Here is a 24,230-nt window from a genome sequence, read left to right as displayed (position 1 = left end):
GTTAGGGTCAGGGTTAGGGTCAGGATTAGGGTTAAGTATGGTTTTGTTAAGGATTAGGGTCAGGGTTAGGGTCAGGATTAGGGTTAAGTATGGTTTTGTTAAGGGTTAGGGTCAGGGTTAGGGTTAGGGTCAGGGTTAGGGTCAGGGTTAGGGTCAGGATTAGGGTTAAGTATGGTTTTGTTAAGGGTTAGGGTCAGGGTTAGGGTCAGGGTTAGGGTTAGGGTTAGGGTCAGGATTAGGGTTAAGTATGGTTTTGTTAAGGATTAGGGTCAGGGTTAGGGTCAGGATTAGGGTCAAGTATGGTTTTGTTAAGGGTTAGGGTCAGGGTTAGGGTCAGGGTTAGGGTTAAGTATGGTTTTGTTAAGGATTAGGGTCAGGGTTAGGGTCAGGATTAGGGTTAAGTATGGTTTTGTTAAGGGTTAGGGTCAGGGTTAGGGTCAGGATTAGGGTTAAGTATGGTTTGGTTAAGGGTTAGGGTCAGGGTTAGGGTTAAGTATGGTTTTGTTAAGGGTTAGGGTCAGGGTTAGGGTTAGGGTCAGGGTTAGGGTTAGGGTCAGGGTTAGTTAGGGTTTAGGGTTTGGGTTAGGGTTAAGTATGATTTGGTTAAGGGTTAGGGTCAGGGTTAGGGTTAGGGTCAGGGTTAGGGTTAGGGTCAGGGTTAGGGTTAGTAAAGTCATGGTTTGGGTAGTGTGAGGGGCCACCTAAAAATGTTGGAAAAAAACGCAAACGCGGTAAAAACGCACTAAAAACGCATACAAACGCATAAAAACGCTGCGTTTTTTTCATGCATGCTCATAAAAATGCTTGAAAAAACGCAGCAGTTGTATGCTTATGTATGCGTTTTTTCAATGCGTTTTTTTGCGGGAAAAACGCGCTGCAAAAAAAAGCAAGTGTGAAACTAGCCTAAGGCTTGGAGAGAACTTCAAGGACATACAAACACGAGCTCAGCCCAAGCATTGTGCACAGATGTGAGCAGTGACTGCACAGACCAGGCGCCAGCAGATATAATAAACCTCACTGTGGCAGACATTAAACTGAATCTACCTGGGCTGCCGAGATACTGTCATGTACAAAATTAACTGCGGAATCTAAGAAAAAGCAAATTCTAAGTTAAAGGTCAAGGAATAATCGAAATGTAAGATGATCAATAATCATAAACCCATTTTATTGGCCTTTTAACTTTGTAAACTTACAACACATACAATTTGTAGATGGGATTTAGTTTATAGACTACATTACCCCGATGACACAACACGACAGCTCAATGTGAAGGACTGACATATTCCATGAACATCCGGGAGACTAATATGAAGAGACAACATTTTCTGGCATCTTTTTAGTGACTTGTCCATAAGAATTGTCAGGATGCAGGATACTTATACGTTATAGAGGCCCAGAGGGCAATGAGTTGTCAAAGAATAGGCTTCTATTGCAAATAATTTGTGTACCCCATTGTGAAGTGATCCTTGTAAATCTACTGTATGACTACAAATGTATTGTAAGGGTATGTGCACACAGTAACTATTTGCAGCATATTTTTCTGCTATCAAAATGAGTGTTTTGACAGAAAAATTGATGCGTAAAATAGGTGTATTTTACCCTATTCATTTAAATGGGTGGAAAATGCTTTAAAAACACTGAAAGGACTATCCTGCGTTGTAACTTTTCATCAATATGTCTCTACCGTCCACATCCAGGGGATTAGCCCTCTCTACTGTCCACATCCATGGGTTGTAAACTTCTTTATTATGTTGCACACCGTGGACAAAGGAACATCAAGATCATGGAGATGGACTTGTAACCTTGTGATTGTTGATATTGTTCAACAACTTTAGCTCTCAACTCCTCAGACAGTTCTCTTCTCCTCTTTCTGTTCTCCATGGTTATTGTGGTACACACACACAATGCAAAGATTGAGTCAACTACTCCCCTTTTTACCTGTTTCAGGTGTGATTTTCACATTCATTGCCCACACCTGTTACTTGCCACAGGGAAATACTTCATTTTCTGGAACAATTTTCAAGGGTGCCAGAACTTTGTATTTGTATATGTATTTTGATCCTTAAAGCGATCTGTCACTAGGAGATGGAGATTTTCAATCCAGACTTATTTGGGGGGGGTGAGGAATTCCAAAAACTTTTTGCGTATAAAAGGATACCCCTATAGGCAGCAAATAAGCTGCATACCAAATATATATTGTCATAATTCTTACAAGGGTTCTCTCTCCAGGGCAAACACTATTATGGCAGTTATATAGATTGAGGAAGAGCCCATGTGAAACTGTTGATCGGCTATGTGCGCGATCAACTACCACTCCACACTGAGCTTTTCAGAGCCCTTGTTCTCAGGATCAGTGAGGGTCCCAGCGGTCAGACCCCTAGCAATAGGGGATAATTTCCATACTTGAGATTGAGAATACCTCTTTAAAGCAATATTTCGTGTTGAGAAACCTTTTGTACGGCAAATACACAGGAACACCAGGACTCTGCTGTAGAAACATGGTGTTCTAGTTCCCAATCTGAAGACCATATGGTAACTGACGGCACATATCTGGGTCTATTACCCTTGACCAGCCAACAATAGATCTCCCTGAAAGTTATAGTGTTCTTGCATATTTACCTGATGAAGGGTTTCTCTGCTAGAAACAATGATTTAAATCCTGGATTCTCACACGCTTGCGGTATACAGCTCAATTCAGATTGTTAAATGTTGAAAAATAAAATTTTTCAAAGATTAACTGGCTATTCTGGAGCACTGTTCTGTAATGGTCAGCTTTTTCTATACAGCCATTCATTGGGCGTTGCGCTGCCTGAACTTTGACACTATAGATTTTCCCTATAGGTCATTTGCATGAAAAGAAAGCGATCTGGAAAAAGTTAAACACATCTGTTTATGTCCACGGTCCGCTTACTACTAAGGGATTCAGCAAGTCAGAAGGTAAAGGTTTTCATTCATTAGTAACTCACAAAGGGACTGTTACTGTAAGCCATTATTAGCAACTCTATTGACTGCAGCCCTGTCAATCACAAATGAGTGACCGCAATAAATGAGGGTCAGGATTAGATTTTTAGGAAGGAGACACTCGGGCCGATATATTTTTTAAAAAATAGCAGACAAGGGGATTACAGCAGGTCCTATGTGTCCAAATTAAGGGAAGGCAAATATTGTATAAATAACCCATTGTTAGAAGAAAAAAATAATAATCCCACTCGTGCATTACTTGGTGTGTTTGCATTGCTCAATAGCATTGACTCGGTTTTCGTGGTGCTCATTATGCTCACACATCCGTGACTTTTGGATTTGCTTCATTGCAAAATAAACACAATTTGATGCGGCGGGAATCTGATATCACTTAAATAACGGGGCAGATGGTGAGGTAAGATATGAAATTAAATTATCCATAATGGACACATGCTGTGAGAATAAGGACATGGGTTGAAAAAGGAATACCCATCCTGGAATTGAATCTTATTGATGAATCACCCCTCTTACAACGTTAGTTAATGGACATATTAAAGCACTCACCCAAGGTTGTTCAAAACTGTACGTTCGCCGGCGTTCATCCACATCATCTTCGTGCCTGGCTTGCTGGAATTCCTGACGAAGGCGCTGTATCCGGTCATGATTGCTTGGAGTTGATCGATTGCTGAAATAAATAGAAAAATGTCATTATTGTCATTCTGTATGGTACTTGCCCATTGCCTGCACAGGGAGGGCGCAATCAGAGTAAGGAAATGTCAAAATATTGCTAACATGGTAAACCCAAACTCCGGGAACCGTAACCTGAAAGGTTTATCTGACTACCAGACTGGAAGGCCAAGAATATTGACGTCTATCAATGATAAAGGGGCTGCACAGCCAAACGAATCTCTACATCCCTTCAACAGGCTACTGACAAAATAAGTTCACAGTTCAAATGTCTCCTAAATATCCTGATTATTTTTTGTAAAGGCAACCTTATCCTTAGGATTCTTATTTCTTGGCCAGGTAGGCAGCGATCACAAAGATCTTTGCTTGCTCTAGAGGACCTGTCCTGTCCTACATTACGTAGTGAACGCATTGATTTCAATGGGCACGATGCAATGCTTCATTTCCATGGTGGCGCTGCATTCAAGCTGAACACTAAAGCCAACCATTAGACTAATGTCACCCAAATCCACTGACATCAATGGGTTCAGTTGAGAGTTTAATTTGTATGGATAGATGATTGTTGGGGTGAGTTAAGGATCCAGCATATCCAATTTTGGACTACCTTTCACTTTGTTCTCCCTGACATAAGCCACCGCCAGAGATTTCTGGCAGCGCTTCTCTCATAGAGAACACAGGAGAGCTCGGCAGAGCGAAGAAACCTGTATATGTGAAAGACGGACGAGATAGCTGCCGGACGAACAATCTGACAAACCCTAACAGCCATCCAATGTGTAAGGGGAGCTTTACTGTTAGGTTTCCGCACAGATTACATCTGATTGCTGGAGGTAAAGGGACACTTATGATCATCTTATAACCAAGGGACCCTTCTATCAAGGGTAGAGATTGTCTAAAGCAAACGACTCCTTCAATAGCTTAATTTTCTTACAAATAAATGCCTCGTTATTTAAAATTCATAGATATATTATTGATGCAGTCCATGGAAGCATAAAAGTAATACCCAGTCAGCCAACTACGATATTTAAATGGGATGTCCAGTATTAATAAAACATGGCTGCTTCGTTGCATAAACTGCACCACCCCTGACCATGGGTGGTGTCCGGTATTGCAACTTGGCCACCTTTAGGTGAATATAGCTGGGCTGTTCTACAACGCACAATCCATGGTCAGGGTTGGTGCTGTTTCTTAAAGAAAATCATATTTTTGGAGGTCTAGGAGAATTGTGTAATTATAGAATAGTCACACACCTTTAGTAACACCAATGTCCTGAGGAGTACAATAGTAACAAGAAATAAGGTTTTTTTTATAACTTTATGTCAAGGAATTACGGTAATGCAAGTGATAAGTGAATGAAACAAGTTTATATCCTGATATTGAATTAATGCTGCAATTAAATTAATAGCAGTAAAAATTTAGAAAAAGCGTTTTAAATATGCATCAAAGGGTGAAACAGTCATGCCATGGCCGGGCGTGTGATATCGGCCACTTTACTACCACTGAAGTGGTGCGTGGCTCACTTTACTTTCTCTAATCGATGAGATAATGTCATCCTTCTGCTACATCATATTGGCACAGTGCATGTCATGCTTACATTCACTATACAGGGAACATGATGTCGTATTCTGCTTCATCATAAAATGATATTTCTAGGATATGAATATATTTGACAACTTATATTCAGACATTCAGATACAGAAATCAATGTTAGCTTACAATGAGTCAACATGTGTCGACATTTCAGGCTTTCTGTTCTTTAATACGAACAGAAAAAAAAAAACAAGTAAGGCCGAATGTTGGATCAATCTCTTGATGGCCACCAATGTCACCTGATGAACCCCATTAACTATGTCAGAGTACTCTGGCTGGCAACTACTAACGGAGTTCTTCTAATTGCCTGCTGAGAGCTCCGATGTTCTCAATGAGAGAGTGCCTGCTAGACATCTCTGTTCAGAACAAATGATTGGTAGTCTGAAATCAGACAAGGCAGATCCTTATCTACCAAACATCGTTGGGGCCGCCATACAAAACTAGACAGTTGACCACACATGTTGATACAGGCAGATTTGGCCATAATGTGTACGGGGCCGTTAGGCTCTCTTCACAGTAGCATCATGGCTTCCAAATACGACCACAATGTGGATAAAGTTCAAAACAGACTCCAACAAAACCCGATGGACTCAGACACCTGTCTGAGATGGTTTAATGACTCCTGCATTGAGCAGGGGCTGGACACGATGACCCTGGAGGTCCCTTACAGCTCTAACATTCTATGACTCCATTTGACGTTAATGGGACCCCACTGAGGTTTCAGTATTTTTGATAGCAATAGCTACATTCCACACAACTCTGGACTGGAGAGTCAGATAAAATCACTTAGAACCAATACATGTCTGTCTGATTTTCTAAGTGGGTAGTAGTTTTTCAGAAATAATTGCTCATCTGTTCATCTACGGTGAAAAAAACCCCTGGCTGGTTGTTCTTCCCCACGACGAGGGGCCATTACTTTAGTCTTGAATGTTTTGTAAAGGACTTCACTTCATCACTAAATATTATAATATCGCAGTCAACCATAATTGGAGAATGAGTGCGGCCAGGAGTTGAAGAAACCGGAAAAAAACGTTTGTGTCTGACCCACTGTGGCTAACGGGAACCTAAAAGTAGATTCACATTGCCTGAACTAAGGGCATCAAGTATCAGACACAGGCTCTGTTACTGCAGCCATTTCGAATCTCTTATTCTGAAACATGGCGGCATTTCAGAGAAAACAAACTTGAGAAGCTGTCTGGGGACTATGCGACTAGTCCGACAACAGTCCCTGGCAGCTTCTTCTTCCCCGGGTGTCACAGTTGAGCCCTCTCCTGCTCTGCCATTATTGACACTGAGGTTGTTTGACACATGGTAAGGTCTTAACACTAGAGACAAGTTAGGACCGTCCCGATGGGTACCACCTTGCCGTGGTGGGATGGTTTTTATGCTTTTTTGATACAAACAGCGTTAACTAAGTACCCTGCGTTATTTACACATGCTATTACTATTTAATTATTTACTTGCTGTAGGGTCATTTTTTATTTTTTCTCGTGTTTTGTCTGTGAAATGGTCACAGTGTGAACTTATAGTCCGGCTCAGTTTTTTGGTTTTCCCGCTCACCTAAACTGACAGGGCTCTCTCTATATGTGTATGTATAGGGAGACACCTGTCTATCTAGGGGAAGGGGGATAATCCGTCGGGGACTGACCTCTTGGACTAGTCATCTGAGACGTATAGTCCTTCTGGCTTTTTCTCAAATTTAAAAAGAAACTGCAGCAATTCAGAATACAATATACATGGCAGCAATAACACAGCCACCGTCTGACAGATGCCGCCCATGGTTCTGCCAACAAGAATCTACTGTCAGGTTCATTTTAAACCCATTTATGGTGCTACAAATGATGAAACCGGCAATAAGCAGGAGAACAGCGATTATTGAAATCCTCTGTACATTACGCCTTCTCAGTGCATTGAAGTGCTCAATTTCCCACACATGTTCGCTGTACAGACTTAATTACTTGAATGTTTCCCTTCAGCAGGTCAAGGCAAGAGTAATCCACTGACATTTCTAAGTAATCTGATTTCAATAGAAAATCTCACACATATTATATGCAATTTAATATAGTAAAAAATCCAGTATTGTGCACAGGAGCTGGCCCAAACCCAAGGGCAATCAGACCCGGCATGGGACTCAGAGTAGCCTTGTGATGTCATCACATCTGGTGCGAGATGCTGGGGTTATAGCCAGTCAACAAGTAAAAAGTTCAAGATTGTTGACAAAGACCATGGATATCAGACCGCTATCTCCCCTGACCACCTTTTATACACATACATGCATGCTCAGCCGAGCATTCACGAGTTCTGAATGGGAAGAAGGAATTCGGCTCCTACCAGCCACTTCTGGTGGGATCGTATCTCCCCTGCAAATAAAAGTATCAGCTGATGAAATCCAGGAATTGCATCCTTCTTTCCCCCAACATCTTTGTATTTCATAACCAGCCCCATTTAAAGGGAACCTGTCTCCATAAAAAACGCTATTATCCTGCAGATATGGGGTTAATCTGCAGGTTAATAGCGTTATAATGCTGGCCAGAGCCTGCACGAATGCTGCGGGGAGAAAATGAACATTATTCCCTCCAGCAGTGTTCCCATTTAAGTCATGGGGGCAACGTCGGTTCAATCACCGCTCTAAGTAGGTCTGCACTGGGGCCGGCTGTCAGTCAGGGTTGGGGACGTGGCTTCAGTCATGGGGGCTGGTTCAATCACCACCCTAAGTATACAGAGCAGTGGCTGTAACTACGCCCTGGCCCTTACAGCCCCCCCAATGCAGACCACGTGTCAGTCAGGGCCGGGGGAGGTTACAGTCGCTGCTCTGTATACTTACAGCAGTGACTAAACCAGCGCTGCCCCCCATGACTGAAGCCACGCCGCCGACCCTGACTGACAGCCGGCTCCAATGCGACCGAGTGTCAGGGTGGGGGCCGAGGTTACAGCAACTGTTCTGTATATTTACAGCAACGATTAAACCGGCGCCACCCCCACTGACTGAAATGGGGAGAATAGTTAATTTCCTCTCCATAGCGTTAGGCTATGTGAATGTGCCGGTCAGCATTACGCAGATTAACCCCATATCTGCAGGTTAATAGTTTTTTCTGGTGACAGGTTCACTTTAAGTGTTAGTCCAGAACTTGTCTTAAAGTGAAACAATTATCAAAAAGTGAACTATTGGTTAAATCAAGTTTTTGTGTCAAATTAATTTTTTTAAATGTTGGCAATTTTTTTTTTATCATATGATAATCTAATTTTAAAATAAAAAAGTGAAATCTTGCAGTTTTCACACAGGACAGAGGTTTTTATAGACTCTAAAATCCTGTTATTTTGGGAAGCAGCACTTATACATTAACCACAATGAACAGACTCCAACCCTATCTTTTGTATTGAAAATGTGCAAAATAATTGTGAAGGGAAGGAGAGCAGAGTATATACACCATTGTACTCCTGTCTCTGATGAAAGGAGTCTAAAAAAATCCTCTGTGGCCAATGTGAAAATTAACGCATTGCCACAATTTTTTTTTTTTTTAATTCATATAATAGAAAAATCTGATTTAAACCATAGGTCATTTTCTGATGATAGTTTCCCTTTAAAAGGGTGTGTGGAAGTTCATGAAAACATGTCCACTTTCTTCTATAGGCAGTGCTACATCTGTCCATAGGCTGTGTCTGGTGCTGCAGCTTGGCAACATTGATCTAAGCTTACGACTAGAGAAGAGCAAATTTTCTCTGATTCGGTTCCGAATACGATTGGAATCGAATATTGTTTTTGCAATATTCATCAAACACAGCTGAACGTCATTAGAGTCAATGGGAGTAGAAATTACCGAATATGTTCGGAACCGATTATAAGACAAACATTCGGCACGAACAGTGGCACAAATATGTCAAAATCAGAGTCGAGGACAAAATTCGAACAAATTCGCTCATCTCTACTTACGACCATTTTTTCAAACATGTAAACAGGGGTGTAGTGATGAGCGCAAGTACTCATTACTCGAGTTTGCACCAAGTATCGCGGGTGCTTAAGTGACATGTTCGATTCCCCGCGGCTGCATGTTTCGGGCCACAAAACACGCAGGGATTGCCTGACATACATGGGAACTCCCCACAAGTCTAACAGCCGCAGACATGTGGGCTCGAGGATTCGAACGTATCACTCAAGCAACCACGATACTCTGTGCATACCCGAGCACATCAGGCAAACTCGAGTATCGAGCACATGCGCTCATCACTACAGGGGTGATACTAGTTTCCTTAATCTTTGACAACCCGTTTAGAATTGTAAATGCTTGGTAGCAAGATATTATCTGAAAAAATTTTTTTATCCACACCCACCCATCGGGCTTTTCACATGCCCCAAAAATAAATGACTGTTCCGAGACAGAAACAAAAGCAACCGAACTGTGACCTGCAATCACCATGTTCATCGTTGTGGTCAATGCACGGATTAGGCAATGTTACAAGGAATATATTTCTTTGTCCCAATATCTCCCAACTGGAAGCAGACATTAGTTTATGGGAATGATATGAATTCAAGCACATTCTAATGTTCAGAATACAAACATCAGAGAATATATAAGAACACGGGAAAACAAGGTCATCCTGCTTGTCCGCTCTTATGTCCTGCAGAAAGTGCAGCCGTTCATTTCTTCTACTGTACCTTCACCAGTTCATTTACACTTCAAAGCCGCACGGCATGATGCTTCTTTCCACCATGACTAAACTGCTCTTTGCAATGTTCTCTACACCCAAGAGATATTTGGGCATTTTCACACTTCTAGAAGAAGAAAAGTAGCACAAAAACAGCCAGTTTTCAAAGCAAACAGCGAATTGATCACTATAATAAGCCTGATATCATCAGGGCCGGGCGTAAAACATTAATTCTACCTGACAACCCACAGAAAGTTAAGACCGGTTTTAGTTAACATTAAGAGAGACATTAGAATTAAATTTTCATGTCGGCTAATTAGGATGGAAAAACAACATCCCATGCTGTTATTCTGTTGTGAAGACGGGCAGTAAATTCTGCCTGCATTGGATGTTTACCCTCTTAGCAAGGGCAAATTGTGAAAAAGGCCCTCTAATAAGTATATATAGCTTGCTATAGTACAATTATTGATATTCTGCCTGAGTGACGATCCACGAGTTCAGTCGTTCTTTTAACCTATCCACATAAATTCACATAGAGAAATAATTATGGAAGAGTCATTATACTATTTTGCAAAAATGGAGGATATTTAGAGCTCTGCTGTGTAAGTCTTAGAGACTTTGTAAAGAACAACTCTTTTTCAACAGAGGACTATGTCAGTGTAAAGTGAATATAAGAAGGTAGTATCATATAACCCGACAGTTATCTTTTCTGACTGCCCTGTAGACTTGATGGAGCGGCTCAGCAGAGAGTTCACGTGTTTCCAATGGGTATGGAAGAGAAAGCCGGTGTTGGTCAACTGGCCAACTTTCCGTGGTATTGATGGAGAACACACAGTGCTCAGGTATTTCCGGGGATCTTGTAGACAAAGAATGAAGCAGAAGTCGAGTTATCTCCACTTCAATCAAGATGGATCTCTATAGAGCCTACTATTTGGTATCCAGATCACAGGGGTCCCCATTGTGAGACCCGCAGTAATCAGTAGGTTATGGATAGGGAATAACTTCGGATTCTTGGAATACCCATAGGTATGTTTATGTTTCTTGCATGTACATTCTTAAAAGGGGTTCTCTGCTATCATAAAAGTAACTCTTAATGGGAGAGAAGTTATTTTGTTTTCTTACACAGCCCTGGGCCCACTAATGTGAGTATGTTAGCACAAAATGACTTTTCAAACCAAGCACAGGTGCTTGGTGCACATGCAGAATGGGAGAGCAGTTCAGTGCCCTTTCCCATGTACTTATTTTCTCTGGTTCCTGTAAAGTCAGAGCAGTTAATCAAGGATGAGTGGGGCAGAAATGTATGAAAAAAAAAGGAGGTGGGACGGTGAACCAAACTGTTTGGCTATGGCAAGGGTGCGCTAAACACCTGTGCTTGTTTGAACAGTCATTTTGTGCTGACAGACCCCTTTAACTTAAAGAAGTTCTCCCACCTGTATGTTTTTATTAAATGTGTGCATATTTGCACATAGCGCACGTTGAAAAACTCACCTACTGTCACCTTCTCCAGGATTCAGCGCCGTTCTGCTGCTCTTTTCAGTGACGTCCCCGCTCTGCAGACTTTCTGGGTCATGCGGCGGCTCAGTGTGACCCAGAAAGGACTTTTACAATGTAAATCTATAGTGTGTCTTTCATCATTGTAAAAGAGACTCCCGGCTCACACATAGCACGCAGTGTGACCGGGAGAGTCGGCAGAACAGTGACGTCACTGAGAAGAGGCGAAGAACAGCGCTGGATACTGGAGAGAGTGGCGGCAGATGAGTATATTAATACACTCCCACTATATTACAAGCACGTACACACACACATTAAATTAAAAGAAAATATAGATGAGAGTGCTCCTTTAATATTTAAAAAGAAATGTTCAAAAAGTTTGTTCACAAAACCTGAAAACAGTTCTTAAAATATAGGTTTTATTCTAAGAGACCACTGCAGGATACATTCCGGAGACAAATCCCAATATCCTTCACGAGTCTAAAAATAATTGAATCGTTGAAAATATATTATTTTACCTTTGCGTGAACCGGTAATTGAACGGAATACACACACATTCTAGCACAACCAGCAATTAATTTAACGAAGGTAAAAAAAATATATAAAATAAAATCTCATTAATTTAATGAAATGATCAAGAGTCGTTATCTGGAGGTAAGATGTGAACACAAATATGATTATTGATATGATAATAATGGCAGTAAGTCAGGATCTTAAAAGTGTTTTATGATTTTCTTTGCAGATTCTTTGAAGCAGAAGATTACGATCATAATTTTTTTTTTTAATTACCATAAAAGCCAAAGCAAATTGTTTGCTGTAAAAACGTAAAGATGTTTTATACCGTCACTTGAAAGCGGGGGATGGGAGTCTTAATGTTGTAGTATTTATCTGTCTAAATTAATTAAATAATTAATAACGGTACATTTCCATATGAATATAAATTGTATTATTTTAATTTGTATTATTATTGGCTACAACTTATCAGACTGTGTTTTCGGGTTATATCTTCCAATCTAATTTCCTATCAAGAAAGAACCACAATTTGAAACCTTTCAATAGATTTTTTTTTCCCTAAAGTGTCTTTATGCGAGTCTGGCATTACGCACAATCATAAAGAGAAAGAATATAAAAAAAAATGAAAAAAAAAAAACTAACCCTAAAATTGCTGGATAGGCTACCATACTCCAATAATACCTCCCAGTGGGAGTGTGCCGCGGAGAAAAGTGCCAATTTTTGTTTCTGTGCAAGTCGTCCTTGTAGGGGGTGCGACAGCATAACAATTTTGTGTGAATTTTCCTTGCCTATCCAAACAATAAGACAGATTTCTTTATAAGCTGCACTAAAAATCCTTCTAAAAGAGGAGGGAAAAAAATAAACAAAAAACTGGCAGACATTTTTCTCGCTCCCTGTGGGAATACAGAATTGTACGGGAAGGAGCCAGGAGAGGAGGGGAGAAAATAGGCAATTTAGACATTTGGAAATTAGGTATAACAAGGTATATAATTGCAAAGCAAGACACACTACATTTCCCCCATTGTGTGCTTTTATTTAAGTGGATACTGAGATTGCCTTCAAAAAGGTATAATCTTCTGTAATCATTTTTGGTGTTCAAAGCAATTACGAATCAACGGGGAAAGCAGGAAGAGGAACAATGCCGCCCAGTCCGGGAGACCTGACCTTCCTAGAATGCTATATTTGGCCAGGTGGGCAGAGGGTGGAGCGCTGGCTGGTAAGTGCTTCCAAAGCGGAGCAGGTCAAAGAGAAAATCTGACATGATTTTCATGTGACTGTCAAACAAAGCAACACTTAAGAGCTATTTTTTGAGTAAGAAAATTGTCATTTACAACAACATGTGTCCTAAAACCGTAGAGCTTAATCCGAAATGACAAGAAATAAAAGACATTTGATCTCGGTTGACACGACATACGGGAAGAAGAGTTTAGGAAGGGAAAAATTAGAGCAAGTGTTTAAATGTTTACATATCAAATCACTGAAATGGAGATAGTTACTATAATTGAGAACGTCAAGGGTTTTTTATTCTCCTGTTACATTATACACACACAGATTTAGTAGAATTGAGTATGTCATGTCTACCCGTCTATGCGGTAAAATTTCAATTTGAAGAGACTGCAAAACTACCATACGAACACTATATATATAGCCTATTAATCTCCCTACGCCAGCTTGGTCATCTCCTCAAGGAGAAACGTTACCCAAGAGACCTCCAACAAATGACTCACCCAGCCAACCAGCCTCCAACTTTGCACAAATGAGTGGCAAGAAGCCTGAATCAGCTGTCTACAAATGGAGGTCTTTTCCTCTTGTATGGCTTTTCATCCTAACTCACGTGGCTCTTTAAAAGGGTCAATACTGAGATTTAGGATTGCTACGTTCAACAGGCAGCACTAGAGACCCTGCTCTCTTCATACGTGAAAAGGCAATTTGGATATCATCACAATATTAGGTTTTATCTGTGATTTTACCTAGAACTAAAGCCTCCCCCATACACTTTAGACTAATGTCGACCAAACCCACCAATATTGACGGATCTGACCTGACAGTCTAATATGTATGGGCACCCTGGACAATTGGTTGTCGAGAAAGCTAAGGATCCGGCATGACTGATACCGGACTGCTGACGCTCTTGTTTTCTTAGATATAAGAGTCTCCCTCAAGGAGCGCTCAGCTGCATAAGCGTTCCTGAGAGTGAAAGAGACAGTTGCGGTGACTCTTGCTCAGCCAGCAGCCTTCTCAACTGTATCTTCCGTATACAGTAGCAATCGTTCAGCTGAGTGCTCCTATTTTTACTAAGAGACGTTAATTTCCAGAAGAACAAAGCATTGGCAGTCCGAATTGGACATACTGAAACCTTCGGTCCCCTGACAATTGTTCTAAGACGTAATACACATTAGATTGTTGGCTGAATCCATCAATATTGCCGATTCGTTCGACAGTCATTTAATGTGCATGGTGGGCTTTGCTGGAATATATGAAATATGAAAAATGTCCATTTACATTGAGCGATTATTGTTAATGAGTGTGCCTAAGATCGCTGGTTTATACGGTTGGGGTCAACAAGATGCGACTCACCCAACAAACGAGCAAAATGCTCATTTTTTGAGTAAAATTGATTTTTATCTTGCTTAAAAATCATAGTTCTCAGCCCCACATCATACTCTGTAAACATGTTCTACCAAGATCAATGACCGTCTACACCCACCGAATGATATATCCTGTGAGCAACGGAAGCTTGATCGGCCTATCTAAACTGGAGATTAAATTGTCGCCAATTGAAGATGGTTTTCAGCACCACATTGTGCAGTGTAAACCTAGCTAAAGGGTCAATTCACCCTGTGTATACAATGCCCCAAGATCCTTCTGATGAATTTTGCTGTGAATCCCATACCCTTCAAGAGGCAAAATTTTGGCCAGTATGAGTTGAATAGAGTGCTAATCACGCATTGCACCATTCAAGGTCTAGGGCACTGGCAAAGATCAAGTAGATAGGTGAAATCCCTTGGAACTTCAACAAAATCTCTCATTACTGTATAAACAGACTTTTTCTAGAGTAAAGGCTGCATAGAGGCATTCCAAAATTGCTCAAAGGTGTAACCAAAATGAACTTTAATTCCTTCATTTTCCTCAATTACAATCATTTACGATGGCGTGAATATAAAATCCGCAGCAGATATCTTCTGCACTGAGGCACAACTTGAGACTTTCTGGCAGGAGAGCTGCAACACAATCCGAGTTATTGCGCATAAAGTGGCCAGATTAATAGAAGACATCATCCCCTGAATAAATCATCACAAATACTCGCAGATAAATGAAGGCAGCACATTTGGGTTTTCGTCGCGCTCTGCCTGGCGGAGAAGAAAAACTGGCAATGAGGGAGTTTTATCAGACACTTCACAGGTACTTGGAGAATATCATTTACACCAAGACAATGAGGCAACAGAAGTCATGTACGGAGGGATTCATTTCAGAGGCTATTGTACAAAATACCAATGTATGACTGAACGCCAATGTCAAAACCTCACCAAGCACTACATCATCTGTAAATTATTAACATCCTCCACTAATGAAGAAGCTTCCCTCATTAAATATTTACCAGCTATGTTTTAGGATGTTTGCCAGCACAGACAGAAGGTGTATATGATAAATATAGCTTCTAGGTTATACTTTCCCCCCTTCCATGCTTACATGAAGGTGGGATGTTTTCCTGTGGTTTTATGGCAGGATACACTCCGGTAACATATCGCCTAGCGTCCCTCCGGAGAGCACGCCAGGTCAAAGAGGGTGGCCCCTGTTAATGGCACCACATGGTCATGTAACGAAAAGCTCCGGCCATGTTTCAATTATCTTTTTCAATTAGTTCTAAAGATCAATGATTGCACTAAAAAGCCTTGAGGAAAATGATCAGTGTAGATAAGGAATGGTTGTTGGTTTACACATGTAACAGCTGTCCCACCGCCAGCTATCATTCACAAGGCTCTTAAATATTTCCCCCCTCCGATTGTCCTGAGATTTGTCATAAAGCTTGTATAGTTCTGCTTTGAGAAAAGCGAATGGATGGACGTGTAAGAATCCCATCACAGTGTTTACAGAAGCGTCGAGAGGCGTCACTCACAGATAGAAGTCTACAGATGACCTCCGTCCAACTACACTAATAGACATGACCAATGGCGTCAGCTCATAGGCCCCAATGCCAAAGCTCCAATGGGGCCCCCAGTTAGTGGAAGTCTTTAATAGTATTGGTCTTTTCATATGGGTCAAAGAGACTTTTTGGGCCCCTTAAGGCTCCAGGGCCAGAGTACGATCACAACCCCAGCACCTATTGTATTTACGACCTTGGAAAGTGAAAGTCAGGGAAAGGACTAACCTGTACTATTATCTTACCCAGAGGATAAGAGGCATGACAATGTCAACTAAATTGAGAGGTGAGAATTATATCTTTGATCAGTTATCTACAATTTTAATAGCATTCCCGGGATGTCGAAGATCAATTATCCTAAGCATAAGGCCATTAAATGGAAAATATTATCAGAAAATGACCTAATGCTTAAATCAGCCTTTTGGTTTACTTTTTTTTTTTAATTAATTTTGGCATTATTTTAATTTGATTTATTTTTTAATCACAATCTATATTCAAAACAAAAATTAGAACTAATGCAATTTTCTCACTGGCCTCTGGGGCTTTTTAATAACCTGACTTTTGTTGTTTCAGGAAATAACACATGCAGATAGCCACACTGAGCAGGCTCAAACCATATCTTTTGCATTGAAGCAACTTATAAACATGTGTAGAGGTCATTGTGAAGGGAGGAGGAGAAGGTCAGCTGTGACATCAACTATTGTGATTGATGGATCCTGTGTTATCAGCTGTGTATAGAGGTATTACCTATCATTGTAATGCGGTCTCTGATGATAAAGGTGCTTGCTGAAAGCTCTTCCTTAAAGGAAAGGAAGTATGAGTCTAAGAAAGCCTCAGTGGCCAGTGTGAAAATGGCAATATATATATTTTTTTAAATAAAGATTGTGATATGAAATAAATATGTTAAAATCGTATAAAATATTGATACAACACAAAAACCTGACTGAAACAATAGGTCATTTTGCGATGATCGATTAACTTTAATATGAAACTAGTGGGGTTCTCACTCAACACCCCCACTTATTAGATGAATGAAGGGGTTGTGGCAGCATCCCCTTCATTGTTTACCCGCCATACGTCTTTTAGTGGCTGTGCCTGGCGTAGCAGCATTTCTATTCACTCGAATTGGTCTTAGCGACAATGAGCTGCAATATCAGGCACAGCCACCACAAATTGTATGGAGCGGCGTCTGGTCTACAATATAGTGCCTCAGCTGATTGGTGGGGTTGCTGTAAGTCAGGTGATATTCGTGGCCTGTGAAAAGGTTAAGCCATCATTATCAAAGTCTCAAAAAACTACTTTTTTTTTAATGTAACTTTGTGATCAAATTAATTTCCTGATTAGCCCTCTTGATTCAGCTCTATGAAATTTGCAACTGCCTCAGCGAAGAGGCGCACACTGGGTCCCCATGCAGCTCCATACTATGGACACACATTGCTTCCATTCATCGTAGACCTCTATAGGCACTGTAATACGGAAGCCATGACACTGTGCAGGATCAAAACAAAATCAATATAACCACATGCTGAGCTACCGCTACAGACAAGTGACATAAATCCCATGGAAGCTCCACTCTATGTGACTGCAGACTTGTGAATCCTCACCTTTTCCACACTGCGAGCTGTCAGGGTTCTACGGTGTCCGGCATTGTTCAACACACTTACATTAGCGAGGCCGTACAAAAATAGTCGACACCAGAGAATCCTGACAGTGTGCACGATGTGAGGATTCACAAGTCTGCAGTCATATAGAGTGGCTGAAGACTTGTAGCCTAAACCTGGACAAACCCTTTAAAGAGAACCTGTTAATTGCCATAAATAGATTTTTTTTTACCTGGTGCAAAATGCCAGTGATTTCCTGAATCTGTTTATTTTTGTCTATCTGATCCTTAGATATGGCCTCCTCTTTCCTGTAAATATGTCTATTATTTTAACCAATAGGGCATGGCCCTTAATCAGACCAAGAAGAAGAGTTGTAGACCACGCCCTCTAAACTGAAAGGACTAGATTTACATACGGGAATAGAGGGGCATATCTTAGGAATGAAGAGGCGCAGTAACAAAAGAAAAGCAACACCTGATTCAGGAGAACAGTGGCATTAGCATCAGGTAATAAAAAAATATTTATGCAAGTGACAGGTCCCCTTTAAGATGTGGCCTTCTGAAGGGCTAGAGTCAAATAGCTAATTTGTGCCTCCAAGCTCCTGAGATGAAAATCAGGTAGTGATCTTCATCCATAAAAGCCATAAGCTACAACACTAGTAGTGCTAAGAGCTGGTTCAGCATGTGTGTCAACTTTAAAGGGGTTGTCCGTGTTTTCTGCATAATTTGTGTGTGTATCTTGGTTGCAGAATGCTGACAGTTTGTAATATACTGCATGGTGTCCTACCTACACACACAGTCCGGTGAGCTAGTGATGGGTAGTTTGTGAACGAACCAAAACAAAAAGTTGGCTCACTGCTGTGAACGATGGGAGCCAGCATCCCAGTGAGAGCCACTGAATGAATGGCTGTTACTAGGCATAAAATTTTGGTATTAGGCGGACGTAACTCCGCCAATCAAACCAAACTCCTCCCATTCATCACTTTAATTGGCTTACTGTAAGTAGGCGGAGTTTCACCGCATTAACATCTTAAATATGTGCTCACCTGTTGTGAACACATATATAATAGGTATCCATTTAGTGAGTGGAGGCAGGAGAGCCAGATCACCAATAAGAGCCACTGTGGGGACATGTGATGCTCTATCACCTCTGTGGATGTGATGTGGGGACATGTAAGGCTCTATCACCACTGTGAATGTGATGTGGAGACATGTGAGGCTCTATCACCACTGTGAATGTGATGTGGAGACATGTGAGGCTCTATCACCACTATGAATGTGATGTGGAGACATGTGAGGCTCTATCACCACTGTGAATGTGATGTGGAGACATGTGAGGTTCTATCACCACTGTGGATGTGATGTGGGGACATGTGAGGCTCTCTCACCTCTATGGATGTGATGTGGAGACACGTGAGGCTCTATCACCATTGTAGATGTGATGTGGAGACATGTGAGGTTCTATCACCACTGTAAATGTGATGTGGGGACATGCGAGGCTCTCTCACCACTGTGGATGTGATGTGAACACGTGAGGCTCTGTCACCAAGTGCGGATGTTATGTGGAGACTTGTGAGTCTCCACCACCACTGTGGATGTGATGTGGGGACATGTGAGGCTCTCTCATCACTGTGGATGTGATGTGAACACATGTGAGGCTCTATCACCACAGTGGATGTGATGTGGAGACTAGTGAGGCTCTATCACCACTGTGGATGTTATGTGGAGATATGCGACGGTCTATCACACTGTGGATGTGATGTGGAGACATGTGAGGCTCTATCACAATTGTGGATGTGATGTGGGGACATTGAGGCTCTATCACCACTGTGGATATGATGTGGACATATGATGCTCTATCACCACTGTGCATGTGATGGGGAGATATGTGAGGCTCTATCACCATTGTGGATGTGATGTGGAGACATGTGAGGCTCTATCACCATTGTGGATGTGATGTGGGGACATGTGAAGCTCTGTCACCAATGTGGATGTGATGTGGGGACATTTGAGGCTCTATCACCACTGTGGATGTGATGTGGGGACATTTGAGGCTCTATCACCACTGTGGATGTGATGTGGGGACATATGAGGCTCTATCACCATTGTGGATGTGATGTGGGGACATAGAATCATAGAATCATAGAATCGTAGAGTTGGAAGGGACCTCCTGGGCCATCTGGTCCAACCCCCTGCTCAAAGCAGGATTCGCTAAATCATCCCAGTTAGATGTCTGTCCAGCCTCTGTTTGAAGACTTCCATTGAAGGAGAACTCACCACTTCTCGTGGCAGCCTGTTCCACTCATTGATCACTCTAACTGTCAAAAAGTTTTTTCTAATATCTAATCTGTGTCTCCTCCCATTCAGCTTCATCCCATTGCTTCTAGTCTTTCCTTGTGCAAATGAGAATAAAGTTGATCCTTCTACAATGTGACAGCCCTTTAGATATTTGTAGACAGCTATTAAGTCTCCTCTCAGTCTTCTCTTTTGCAAACTAAACATTCCCAAATCCTGCAACCTTTCCTCATAAGACAGGGTTTGCAGACCGGTCACCATTCTGGTCGCTCTTTTCTGAACTTGCTCCAGTTTGTTGATGTCTTTTTTAAAATGTGGTGCCCAAAATTGGACACAATATTCCAGATGAGGTCTGACCAAAGAGGAGTAGAGGGAAATAATGACTTCACGTGATCTAGACTGTATGCTTCTGTTAATACATCCTAGAATTGCATTTGCCTTTTTTGCTGCTGCATCACACTGTTGACTCATATTCAGTCTGTGATCTATTAGTATACCCAAGTCTTTTTCACCTGTGCTGTCACTTAGCCCTATTCCTCCCATTCTATATATGCTTTTTTCATTTTTATTGCCCAGATGTAGTACTTTGCATTTCTCCCTGTTAAAAACCATTCTGTTAGTTGCTGCCCACTTCTCCAGTTTATTTAAATCTTTTTGAATCCTCTCTCTCTCTTCTCTAGTATTAGCTATCCCTCCTAGCTTTGTGTCATCAGCAAATTTAATCAGTTTACCCTCAAATCCTTCATCTAAATCGTTGATAAAGATGTTGAACAATACAGGGCCCAGGACAGAGCCCTGTGGTACCCCACTTGAGACATTCTTCCAACTGGATGTGCAGCCATTTACGACCACTCTTTGGGTACGATCACTAAGCCAGTTATGAATCCACCTAACAGTTGCCTTGTCCATTCCATACTTAGTCATTTTTTCAATAAGGATTGTATGAGAGACTTTGTCACATCATGTGACGATCTGTTATTTCCAATACTGGAGTGATGACAGAGGTCAGTGGTGGGGTAGATACTGTAAGCCAATGAGTGTGCAGAGGGCAGGGCTTGACACTGAGGCTGGGCGGTGCTAGCTCTGGTTGTGAGGTTAGATAACAGAGCACAGGGAGCGGTCAAGTTTGGTGGAGGTGCCGGTAAACAACGAAGTGAAATTCAGGAGGAACGAAAGGCAGAAACAAAAACACTAAATGTAGAGGGGTGTTCTATATCACAAAACCACATAGATAAGCTAAAACAAATGGGATCTCGGGGTCGGACAACCTCTTTAAGGGCCATTTGCTTTAACATTTATAAATATGGCAGCAGAAATAAAAAGTTGGTTCCTAAAAATTGAGAACAGAAGTTTGCAGTAATTTTCTGCAACAAAGTTCCTTTGGGGAGCTGAGAAGACGATCGCTTGAGGCTAGGAAGCTTTACTTTGAAGCAACTGGGTCAGTTCTTGAAGGGTTGAGTAGGGAATTCTGCTGTTAAATCTGCAGTCGGATACCAGAATGTCAAATCGTGTCTTCATGAGACTAGAAGCAAAGGGAATCTCTATAGCACTGCAAATATATTCAGTAACACATCTCAATAATACATCTTTTCCCTTGCATAAAAGTTAGGAGAACTCAGCAGAATGAACAGAGGGAGAGAATCACATATTTTACGAGGATAATGAAGTCCCAAGTCACTGAAATCAAACAGAAGGCATATCACTTCAGGAACATAGCAGTGGAGAAAACTTAATCTAACCAGCATCCCAAATGATAGAAAATGGAAATATTATTCCACCGCTTAGTAGCTTCTTCTAAGACGAGTACGTTAATTAAACTATACATTGATGTTTCCCAAAAGAATAATGCTAACTAAACGTAACATATATGAGATAGGTCATCACCCTCTTCCACCCAGTAACAGCAATTCCATCATCGATGATACCCACATATTTGATATGTTCCAAACAGACTAGTCTAGCTTTTAGGGCAATAGCTAAGCCAGTCCCCTTCTGCTTCCCGGACAATGCAAAAAAGAGGGTGGCTGAAATTACCATTCAGCTGGCCCCCTTTACATAAGGAACTTCAATAAACTCTCCCCTGTGCAGAGCAAAGGGCCAGAAGTTGAGAAGCCAAAGCCAGGACTTGTGCAGTACCAAATGATGAGACCACCTTACATAACAACTAGAATAGATACGAAATTTACTATTTAAAGGAATGTTCCAGTTGTCATAAAGTAGACCTCAAATGTTGCCAGTCATGTAAAATGACAAAATATAACGGTCCTACCCTTCCTAGGTCCACCACTCGCCCACTACCTCAGTGTTTTGGACATCATGACCAGCGCAGCCAAAACAAAACCGGAGTTGCAGTAGACGATATTGCAGAAAGAGAGGGCAAGTACTGTCTGATATCATTCTTGATCATTTATGGGTATTTTTTTGGTTCTACACTGCTCAAAAAAATAAAGTGAACACTTTAACAACAGAATCTAACACCAAGTAAATCAAACTTCTGTGAAATCAAACTGTCCACTTAGGAAGCAACACTGATTGACAATCAATTTCACATGCTGTTGTGCAAATGGAATAGACAACAGATGGAAATTATTGGCAGTTATCAAGACACCTTCCATAAAGGAGTGGTTCTGCAGGTGGGGACCACAGACCACATCTCAATACGAATGCTTTCTGGCTGATGTTCTGGTCACTTTTGAATGTTGGTTGTGCTTTCACACTCGTGGTAGCATGAGACGGACTCTACAACCCACAAAAGTGGCTCAGGTAGTGCAGCTCATCCAGGATGGCACATCAACGCGAGCTGTGGCAAAAAGGTTTGCTGTGTTTGTCAGTGTCGTGTCCAGAGGCGCTACCAGGAGACAGGCCAGTACACCAGGAGACGTGGAGGGGGCCGTAGGAGGGTAACAACCCAGCAGCAGGACCGCTACCTCCGCCTTTGTGCAAGGAGGAACAGAAGGAGCACTGCCAGAGCCCTGCAAAATGACCTCCAGCAGGCCACAAATGTGCATGTGTCTACACAAACAGTTAGACACCGACTCCATGAGGATGGTCTGAGCGCCCGACATCCACAGATGGGGGTTGTGCTCACAGCCCAACACCGTGCAGGACGCTTGGCATTTGCCACAGAACACCAGGATTGGTAAATTCGCCACTGGCACCCTGTGCTCTTCACAGATGAAAGCAGGTTCACACTGAGCACATGTGACAGACATGGCAGAGTCTGGAGACTCCGTGGAGAGCGAACTGCTGCCCGCAACATCCTTCAGCATGACCGGTTTGGCAGTAGGTCAGTAATGGTGTGGGGTGGCATTTCTTTAGAGGGCCGCACAGCCCTCCATGTGCTCACTAGATGTAGCCTGCCATTAGGTACCGAAATGAGATCCTCAGACCCCTTGTGAGACGATATGCTGTGCGGTTGGCCATGGGTTACTCCTAATGCAGGATAATGCCAGATCTCATGTGTCTGGAGTGTGTCAAAAGTTCCTGCAAGATGAAGGCATTGAAGCTATGGACTGGCCCACCCATTCCCCAGACCTGAATCCAACTGAGCACATCTGGGACATCATGTCCCGCTCCTTCCACCGTCGCGTTGCACCACAGACAGTCCAGGAGTTGGCGGATGCTTTAGTCCAGGTCTGGGAGGAGATCCCTCAGGAGACCATCCGCCGCCTGATCAGGAGCATGCCCAGACGTTGTACAGTAGGGAGGTCATATAGGTACGTGGAGGCCACACACAATACTGAGCATCTTTTCCTTGTCATGAGGCATTTCCACTGAAGTTGGATCAGCCTGTAATTTGATTTTCCACTTTGATTTTGAGTATCATTCCAAATCCAGACCTCCGTGGGATATTCATTTTGGTTTACATTGATAATTGTTATGTTTTATTGTTCTGAACACATTCCACTATGCAATGAATAAAAATTTGCAACTGGAATATTTCATTCAGAGATATCTAGGATGTGGTATTTTATTTATTTTTTATTTATTTTTTTTGAGCAGTGCATAATACTTTTACAAATTTTTTGGGGGGTAACAGAACTTAAGAGCTGATTCTCTTTAACCATACCAAGGTCTGATAGTACTAGCAACTAGGACAACTTCCCTGATGACACACCAACATTGCCTTGGCTACACACTGTCACTGCACATTTCCTTCAGAGTGGGATAATGGTGATATCCGCATAGAGCACTGACTACCTTTTGTATGGCAATGTTACGCGATCGCTCTATGGCACTTTTATTTATAAACATATGGCAGTATTACGGTGCATTTACGCTGTACGTTTCTAGGAAGGCTCGTTAACGGAT

The 24,230-nt window shown here is 41.8% G+C and overlaps 1 protein-coding gene across 16 annotated transcripts in view; it reads right to left on the bottom strand.

Moving 5' to 3' along the window:
• Positions 1-24,230, bottom strand: part of PARD3 (par-3 family cell polarity regulator) — a 656,180-nt gene that overhangs the window by 21,405 nt on the left and 610,545 nt on the right. For all 16 annotated transcript variants that reach the window (XM_073581677.1, XM_073581663.1, XM_073581668.1 and 13 more), the window contains one exon: positions 3,526-3,646. In XM_073581677.1, the coding sequence (XP_073437778.1) occupies positions 3,526-3,646 (121 nt within the window). The remainder of the gene's footprint in view (positions 1-3,525; positions 3,647-24,230) is intronic.

This window comes from Dendrobates tinctorius, unplaced genomic scaffold (assembly GCF_039654945.1).
Source record: "Dendrobates tinctorius isolate UK_male_01 unplaced genomic scaffold, ASM3965494v1 ptg000070l, whole genome shotgun sequence".
NCBI lineage: Eukaryota > Metazoa > Chordata > Amphibia > Anura > Dendrobatidae > Dendrobates > Dendrobates tinctorius.
This window is presented reverse-complemented; position numbering and strand designations above follow the sequence as displayed.